The sequence below is a fragment of the Nicotiana tomentosiformis genome, chromosome 6, assembly GCF_000390325.3.
Source record: "Nicotiana tomentosiformis chromosome 6, ASM39032v3, whole genome shotgun sequence".
Lineage (NCBI taxonomy): Eukaryota > Viridiplantae > Streptophyta > Magnoliopsida > Solanales > Solanaceae > Nicotiana > Nicotiana tomentosiformis.
This window is the reverse complement of record NC_090817.1, coordinates 127,957,455-127,967,806: the sequence shown is the minus strand read 5'-3', so window position 1 is coordinate 127,967,806 and position 10,352 is coordinate 127,957,455. Positions and strand designations below refer to the sequence as shown.

The following is a 10,352-nucleotide window of genomic DNA, read 5'->3' as shown; positions in this document are numbered from 1 at the left end:
ACTACTGAGTGAGTTCGACATCATCTATGTAACTCAGAAGGCGGTATTTTCCTGTGGGTGGAGAATACAAACCACTAAAAATGTTTTTTCCCGATGAAGAGGTATCATTCGTAGGAGAAGATATCACCGAAACCTATGACGGTTGGAGAATGTTCTTCGATGGAGCTGGAAACTTCAAAGCAGTAGGTATTGGAGCAATTTTAGTGTCAGAAACAGGTCAACACTATCCAGTATCCGCAAAGCTCAAGTTTTAATATACCGACAATATGGCAGAATATGAGGCTTGCATCTTGGGACTCAAGTTGGCCATTGACACGAACGTTCAGGAATTGCTAGTATTTGGTTACTCAGACCTTTTGGTACATCAGGTTCTAGGAGAATGGGCTAGGAAGAATACCAAAATACTGTCGTATTTGTACTATGTACAAGAATTGATGGAGAGATTCACAAAGATAGAGTTCAAACATGTTCCGAGAATGCAGAACGAGTTTGCAGATGCATTGGCTACTTTATCTTCCATGATACAACACCCAGACAAGAATTTCATCGACCCTATCCCAGTAGGGATTCATAATCAACCAGCTTATTGTGCTCATGCTGAAGAAGAAGTTGATGGAAATCCATGGTTCCATGACATCAAAGAATATTTGGAAAAAGGAGAATACCCAGAGTACGCAAATCATACTCAAAAATGCACACTCGGAAGGTTATCTAACCACTTCTTCCAAAGTGGAGGGATTATGTACTGAAGGACTCCAGATCTGGGGTTATTACGGTGTGCCGACACCAAGGAAGCATCCAAATTGCTTGAAGAAATACATGCCGGAACTTGCGGACCACACATGAATGGCTTTATCTTAGCTAAGAAGATATTAAGAGCAGGGTATTTTTGGATGACTATGGAAACTTTACTGCATCAGGTATGTCCAAAAGTTTCATCAATGCCAAGTACATGCTGATATGATACGAGTGCCACCCAATGAACTCAATGCAACAAGTGCACCTTGGCCTTTCTCCTTCTGGGGTATGGATGTCATCGGTCCAATTGAACTCGTCGCTTTAAATGGGCACAGGTTCATTCTCGTGGCCATCGACTATTTCACAAAATGGGTTGAAGCCACATCTTACAAGGCTGTAACTAAGAAGGTCGTAGCAGATTTCGTTAGGGATCGTATTGTTTGTCGATTCGGGGTACCGGAATCAATCATCACCTACAATGCTGCCAACCTTAACAGTGATTTGATGAAATCCATGTGTGAAACATTCAAGACCAAGCATAAGTATTCCGTAGCATACATGCCGCAAATGAATAGAGCCGTGGAAGCCGCTAATAAGAACATCAAGAAGATATTAAGGAAGATGGTAGATAATCACAAATAATGGCACAAGAAGCTGTCATTTGCCCTATTTGGATATCGTATCACGGTCGCACATCAACTGGGGAAACTCCTTATTTGCTCGTCTATGGCACTGAAGCCGTCATTCCCGCCGAAGTAGAAATTCCTTCTTTGAGAATCATACAAGAGGCTGAACTCAGTGATGCAGAATGGATACGAAGTCGTTATGAACAACTGGCTCTCATTGTCAGAAAAAGAATGAACGCAGTATGTCACAGTCAACTTTACCAGAATAGAATGTCCAGATCTTTCAACAAAAGGGTCAGACCGAGACAATTCATGCCAGGGTAGTTGGTGCTAAAGCGAATCTTCCCGCATCAAGATGAAGCCAAAGGGAAATTTTCACCCAATTGTCAAGGGCCCTACATGGTTCACAGAGTGCTAACAGGAGGAGCGTTCATACTTGCAGAAATGGACGAAGAAATTTGGCCAAAACCTATCAACTCAGACGTAGTCAAAAGATACTATGTTTAGATTGTTTATATTTCTTCATCTGATGTAACTGAACTACGCTTGACCTGATTCCCGTTTAAGAGGGGATGCGTAGGCAGCCCTGTGGGTTCGGTCACATCTCAATAAAATCTTCATTTTGCCATGGTCTGAAACTGGGGCTGAATTTTGAGGAGGACCCTCAAAATTCTAAAGCAAGTCTAGCCAATTTCGTCATACATAGAACAGTCAAAGAATTGCTTTCAAACTGGGGCAGAATTTTGAGGAGGACCCTCAAAATTCTAAAGCAAGGAGGTCGCAATGTCTCTAAAATATGTCACGGTCATTGGTTCATCTAACTTAGTTGATATTGCATACTACTATATTTTAAATAACTACATTCATCGAATGCACGCATTTCTTTCGAAAAACTTTATTTCTATAAACAGTCAGATGTTGCCCAGGGTGACTTAAACACGATCTCAAGACAGGAGCACAGGAAAAGCAGAAGACAAAAGCATGAACCAACCTTACCCTGCAAAACTCACAATTTTTCTTTGGATGCAGGCATAGTAAGACAATAATATCTGCAGACACATCAGGTCACTACCTTCAAGATGGTAGATTATCTATCCCAAGCATCTCCAGCTAAGAAACACTCTACTAACACTCATCGTTTTCTTTGCATGAGGCTAAGCCATGCCTCCTAACTGCATAAGGCTAAGAACTTCCTTTCTTTGCATGAGACTAAGCATTGTCTCCTATTTGCACGAGACTAAGCATTGTCTCCTATTTGCATGAGGCTAAGCCCTTCCTCCTTAACTGCGTAAGGCTAAGCACTGCCTTCTCATCATTTGTGTGATGCTAAGCCCTGCCTTCTCAACTGCATAAGGCTAAGCATTGCCTTTCTTCGCATGAGGCTAAGCCCTGCCTCCCTAATTGCATAAGGCTAAGCACTGCCTTTCCTTGCATGAGACTAAGCATTGTCTCCTATTTGCATAAGACTAATCATTGTCTCCTATATTGCATAAGGCTAAGCCCTGCCTCCTCAACTGCATAAGGCTAAGCACTGCCTTTCTTCGCATGAGGCTAAGCCCTGCCTCCTTAACTGCACAAGGCTAAGCACTGCCTTTCCTTACATCGAGACTAAGTATTGTCTCCTATTTTGCATGAGCCTAAGCACTTCCTCCCTAATCGCATAAGGCTAAGCATTGCCTTTCCTTGCATATGACTAAGCATTTTCTTCTATTTGCATGAGACTAAGCATTGTATCCTATTTTTCATGAGGTTAAGCCCTGCCTCCCTAATTGCATAAGGCTATGCGCTGCCTTTCCTTGCATGAGTCTAAGCATTGTCTCCTTTCTTTGCATCGAGACTAAGAATTGTCTCCTATTTGCATGAGACTAAACATTGTCTCTTATTTGCATGAGGATAAGCATTGCCTTCTTTGCATGAGACTAATCATTGTCTCCTATTTTGCATGAGGCTAAGCCCTACCTCACCTTTTTGCATAAGGCTAAGCACTGCCTTTTCCTCAAGACTAAATGCTATCTTCATTACGCCATCTAAAACCTGGCATTATCCTCTACTCACCCAGGGCTAAGCACTACCCTCACCTTACCCAAGACTAAGCTTTGTCTTGTCGTATATTCGCATAGGACCAAACATCATGTCTTTGCATTTCATAGGCTGAAACATTGCCATTTTTTCCAAAGGCGTCATAGTCTGAAGGCATCATCCTTATAGCCGGAAGACACCATTCCATGGCCCGAGGATCTCTCAAAAGTGCACATCATTATTCAAAGGAGTCATGGTTCAGAGGCACCATTCTTATAGCCTGAGGACATTATTTCATGGCCTGCGAATTCCTTATCACATGATTCATGGCCCAGGACGCCATGGTCTAAGGACATCATCCTCACCGTCCAAAGACAACTTTCATGGTCCAAAGAGAATTTGTATCATGTTTAAATTGTCACAATAATCCATATATACTTGCATGCATCATGTTTTAAGTTTTGCAGGTAATCCAGGAAGTTATCGTTCTCATAACGGGAGCAATCTTCGCTCCGCTTTCCGTTCAATGTTCATATCCTGCAATTATTTCAAACGCAACCAACCACCTTTCAGTTACCCACTTTTACTGGATAAGCTCATATACTCGTTTTGAGATACATCCATAAAATTTCAGAGTCACACTCATGATTTCGCGCAAATTCATCTGATACTGTCCTACCCTAAAAGAACCCTTTTCCGAAGCATACGACCGTTCTTGTAACAACTCCCTCGGTTCAGTTCACCGTTGGATCCAGAACTACACACAACCTGATTCTCGTAACACCAGGGGTATGTAGGCAACTCAGGAACTAGGGTTCGACCTCCATTTTTTAGAAATCACTTCATTCGGTCAAAATCGATCATTATTGTCTTTACCCGATAACTCTTTAATTATTTCCGGGTAAAGAGGGGCAGCTGTTGATACCCAATTTTGCCCTCATTTTTTCCAAAATACATATATACTTTCATATACTTTCAAAATAGCATATTTACATCAATATTTAGTTTACAAACTATACAAGCATTTTCGATAGTTTTCCATAGTTTTTAGAGCTTTAAATTAATTTTCTTGCATTTAAATTATATAAATATTTAGTAATTATCCCTTCAAATTATTTTGTGATGATTTAGTTACTTAAAATTATTATTTTTGCACATATAATATATGTTTCAAATATTTTATTTCATTTCATATAATTACATTAGCATTTTAAGCTATTTATCTAATTTTGCAATAATGACCTATATTCATACATAAAGGCTCTTCATTTTATAATATTTGTGTCAAAATAACATTTTTTATATTTTTATAATACAAAGTTATTAGTTTAAGTATTTTAGTGTATAAATAATATTTTATTTTATTTATTAAGCATTTTTATAAATTATTTTGATAAATTTTAGGGTCTTTAATTAATAGCCCAATTTTAACCTATTTTGGGACCAATTACCCCAAGCCCAAAACCAAACTACCCTTTAAAATTGACCCGGTCGATACCCGTTTCAATCGACCCACCCCGTTCATTTTAAATCCCAGCAGTTGATCTTTCAAGATCAACGGTCCTCGTTCGTCCCCCCACTTTTAATTACTTCCCCACCTAAACCCTAAAGACCCATTTCCCTATTGCTCGCTGTCTTCACACCCCCTCTCACCTCTCTTCTTCTCTGATTAAACCCTAGCCGCTGTAACCCTTAATCCTCTCTGATTCCGACTCAAACATGGAATCAATCCATGATCTGCTTACCTATTTCGTGATACTCTATCATTATACGCGTGTTTATGGTGTTACTTAGTTCTTGCCCTATTTTTGGCAAGAACTACTCCTCAAGAACGGACCGATTTACTTTGATTCTTTGAATATCTGGACGATCTTTCGTCTATATACATGTTATATTGAACGATTCTTGCATTATCGGTTCGATTCAAGTCATCAGTCCCAACTAGGGTTTAAGACTTTCCTTTACTGATTTTCGATTGATACTCTTCCCTTTCTCGTGTTTGACCGACATTATCCTTATTCTCTGTTCAATCTATTGTATTCCTTTATTTTAAGTGTCATTTGCATGTTATTTTTTCTTATTCTCCGTTTAATTTACTGAACTTCCTATTCTATGTATTATTTTCCCTAAATTGACTCTAATTGATTCTGGCATGCCATATTTTCCTTATTCTGTATCTAATTTACCATGTTTCCCTATTTTATGTGTTGAATCTGCTACTATATAAACCCCTCTACTAAAACCCCTTGAACAGACTTTTTGGGAATCACCTAATCACTGCTATTATTCTCATTATTCTCCTCTTTCACTTACCCATTCACTTTGTTACACTCGAATATTTTGTGAAACTGTTGAATTCTGGGCCGGCTGAAAGCCAAGGCCGTTAAACGACCTCCTCCAGTGCAAGCACTGCTCGGAGCCCTTCTCGAGGCTCTTGTGAACTCTGAAGCATCGGAGATCTAGGGTTCTTGCTATTAAGCTCTTTACTATTCTTTTGCTCGTATAATTTTGCTAATGGTTAGTGCTTTTAACCCTTGCAGTGTTAATTTTCTTTCTTTCCTTCTGCATACCTATATGTGTTTGAATCATATGAGTATGATTTAGTTGTGAATCCCAGAATATCTACATGTGCTATTTGGTATAAGCTTGCTATCTTGTACTGCTCTGAATCTTTGCAATGTTTGTCCTGCATGTACAATATGTTTAAATTTGTATTAAGACCATTTTCTGTCGACTATGATCTTGTTTCTATGCTAGTGTGTCTCCCCAGTATGCCTTGGGTTCATTTGATTCCCTGTTCCTTCAATAATTACTTGACTTGTCACAATGTGTGTTCCCCTATCATGTCTAAATGCTGTCTTGTTTCCTGATGAGACTTAACATGTATGTCTTATGACATTAGGATGTATACTTAGCATCATTTGGACCTTTTAGGTCTCAACTGGTTTAGTATCATAATCTATGTACATCTTGCAAACCTGTTTCTTCCCCAATGTCTTTCAATATGAGGCTATCTATATAGTGCTTTGCTGTCTTGCCGAACCTACTGGTCTGCTTTATTAGTTGCTTTGTATGCTCCACTTGGTGTGGTACTTAATTTCTGTCCCTCTATCACTATCCATTCTCCTTACTTGCTACTCATGCTATTCTGAATTCTCGTTCTTAGCCGGCTGAAAGCCAAAGCTATCTAAGTTCTATTGTTGGCCTCCCTAATGTGAACACTGCTCGGGGTTCAATTGAGACCCTTGTAAATTCTGACACACTAGGGCTTGGTCCTTAGTCACTCCCTCAATCTCAAAATTGTTCCTATTCTGTCACGACCCAACTGGAGGGTCATGACTAGCACCCGGGCCATACTTGCCGAGCACCAACGTACATTTTATCTAACCTTCCTTATTATCTTTAAGGGCCGACAAGATCAATATAAATAGTAGACATGGATCATGAACATCCAACAATGAAAGATAATGTCATGAACATACATAACATGGGACGACAAGACTGTCAAGAAACTATATATAAGGTACGAGCTAACATGATGCCATGAAAGACTATACAACAAAAATCAGCCGACAAGGCATTCTAAACCATACATAAGTCGACACCTGTCTATGAGCCTCTAAAGGAACATAAGTGCTACAACATTGCCGGAACAGGGCCCCGACATACCCATAATGTCTATAACAAAAATGCATACCAAGACCACGGCAAGTCCGGAGAAGGGATCTCGCCAATAACCGCTGAACTGGACAGCCTACTGTGGTGGGGGAGCTACGTCTACCTGTCTATCAGGACCTGCAGCACGACATGCAGCGTCCACAAATAAAAAGGACGTCAGTACGAATAAAGTACTGAGTATGTGAGGCAAGAAAGCATAAGTAAGAACAGTAATGTAAACAGGGATAGAGAATATACAACCTGTGACATCTGGGTACCTCTGAGGGCTACTGACATGAAATACATGATACATACATATATATACATAAACTTTTAAAACATACGCCTTTGTGGGCATCACCATCATCATATCGTACCCGGCCATAATAGGCTCGGTAAAACGTACCCGGCCATCATAGGGCTCGGTAGAATCGTACCCGGCCACGTGGAGCTCGGTAAAACCCAACTGATCAGTGGTTGCACAATAGGTGCCATACCCGGCCGACTATAGCGCGGCTCGGTAGAGTAAAATAGATACATATATATGATGCATGCTGGACTCATTGGAATCACATTTTGAACCTTTCGGAGTGACGTAAGGTCGGTATCCTTCGTACATGTTATTAGGATTAACTCTTCATCAAGAATCTTATAAGAATAAGGAACTACCAACAACATTGATAATATAAGAATAAGAGAAGTAACATCAATATCAATCGTTTCATAAGAAGGGCAGCAATGTAAGTACTGCTAGCTTCTAAGAGTAGAGTATCTTTGGGAGCTCGTTCATTACATTATGTACAATCGGAGTCGTGCAAAAGAATGAAGGGGATAGCCTCACATACCTTGTATATACTGCCCAACCTCAAGCTATGCAAATGTCACGACTCCTTAGTCTACAATAAGACAAATGACACTATCATTATCGTTTAAGCGTCGTAACTATTATGTATCGACCACATTTGATTTGTGTTGTTTGCCCTTTGTTTGGGTCTTGGATCATGAGAGAACCTTGAGAGACTGTTTTTAGGGTTATAAGGTCTGAATATACTGAAAAATAATGACTTAAAACGGGGTTGAGGTATCTTATATATGTCCATATGTCTTAAACCGCCTTTGTGGGCCCCATAGAGAGCAGCTTGGCGCACTCTCGCGAAAACGCGAATATCTCTCTATTCCGAGATCGTATCGATGAACGGTTTAGTGCGTTGGAAACTAGACTTATAGATCTTCAATGTGATAGTAGATCACCCCATAATTCCAAGCACATTGGGAGAAAAATGTAGTAACATTTTACCTAAAGTTTAAGTAAAATTATAAACCTAAGTTGCGACAACTTTTATCGACTTTTGTTTCATAACTCGCTTGACTTCAAGACTTATGATACGGATATTATATGATTCAAATACATTAAAACAAGACCTCTTGGGACAGTTAATCACCTCTAGTGTTACCCGAAAATACGGGTTACAACATCCTTGATTCGTTTAACTTCTAATACTTGTTAACCACTCTTATACACCCTTGTATCGTTTAAGACCAATAGGATTAACTTCTTATCATCTCAAAGATAATCTCTTCTTGGATTTATGTCGACTAACGTACGGCATGATCTATGGTATGCAAATTTGGGTTGTAACACCCTCTCCCTCTTAGGAACATTCGTCCTCGAATGTAAGGGTTTATGGGGTGTCTAACTCATCGTGGATTCCAATGGAGATTTCCGACTGAGTTTCCCCCATAAAATGGACACTAGCCAAACTTGCAAGCAGTTAAACCCAACCTATGGCCTTACAAGACTATACAAAGCATTATGGATATGTACATTATCTGCATATCACCATTTGGTATTAAAAAAAAGTATTCACAAGCTATTGCTTACCTCATAGAGCCGTTCCACATTATAATGCGTCCTTCTTTCCCCCGGCATCCTCGTTATCTTCACTTTGGAATAGGTAAGGGTATTTAGACTTCATCTCCTCTTCTGCTTCCCATGTCATTTCTTCTATATTCTTGTTCCTCCATAATACTTTGACGGAAGCTACATCCTTTGTTCTCAGCTTGCGGACTTGTCGATCTAATATAGCCACTGGCACTTCATCATATGATAGATCCTCTGTAACTTGTACATCTTTGATAGGGACGACCCGAGAAGGGTCTCCAATACATTTCCTCAACATAGATACATGGAATACCGGGTGTACAAATTCCAATTCGGATGGCAATTCTAACTCATAAGCAACCTGTCCAATTCGTCGAAGAATTTTGTACGGCCCAATATACCGCGGACTCAACTTACCCTTCTTCCCAAAACGCATAACACCCTTCATCGGCGAGATCTTCAGGAAAACCCAATCACCAACCTCAAATTCCAGATCACGACGTCGGACATCGGAATAAGATTTTTGCCTGCTTTGTGCCGTCCTCAGTCGCTCTTGTATCACTTTCACCTTCTCAATGGCTTGGTGAATCAAATCTTGCCCATATAATTCTGTCTCACCGACTTCGAGCCATCCAACTGGTGATCTACATCTCCTCACATACAGTGCCTCATACAGGGCCATTTTAATACTGGAATGGTAGCTATTATTGTAGGCGAATTCTATAAGTGTCAGATGGTCATCCCAATTCCCCTTGAAATCTAGAACATATGCTCGTAGCATATCTTCAAGCGTCTGAATGGTACGTTCAGCCTGTTTATCAGTCTGCGGATGGAATGCAGTGCTGAGATTTACTTGTGTACCTAAACCCTTCTGAAAAGACCTCCAAAAGTTAGCCGTAAATTGAGATCCTCGGTCTGATATAATAGATACCGGCACATCATGAAGCCTAACAATCTCCTTGATATACAACTTCGCATAATCTTTAGCCGTATAAGTTGTCTTAACTGGCAGAAAATGGGCAGATTTTGTAAGTCGATGAACTATCACCCAGATGGAGTCAAACTTATGATAAGAGCGAGGTAATCCAATAATGAAGTCCATATTAATCACCTCCCATTTCCAGGTCAGAATCTCTATATTCTGAATCAATCCACTGGGTTTCTGATGCTCGATCTTTACTTGTTGACAATTAGGACACTGAGCTACAAATTCTGCAATAGACTCCTTCATGTTATCCCACAAATACTGCTCCTTAACGTCATGATACATCTTTGTCGAGCCGGGATGGATAGAATATCGGGACTGATGAATCTCAATCATAATCTTCTCTCACAACCCTGCCACACTAGGCACACATAATCGGCCCTGGTATCTCAGTGTCCCATCTCCTCCGATCTTGAAAGCTATAATCTTACACTGCTGAATTCCC

General features: G+C 40.1%; 1 protein-coding gene across 1 annotated transcript; it reads left to right on the top strand.

Moving 5' to 3' along the window:
- The first annotated feature begins 266 nt into the window (after window positions 1-266).
- Window positions 267-1,380, top strand: LOC138894747 (uncharacterized). The gene is made up of 2 exons (XM_070179475.1): window positions 267-670; window positions 1,074-1,380. The coding sequence occupies exons 1-2, from the start codon at window positions 267-269 to the stop codon at window positions 1,378-1,380; spliced, it is 711 nt and encodes a 236-aa protein (XP_070035576.1).
- The last annotated feature ends 8,972 nt before the right edge of the window (window positions 1,381-10,352 follow it).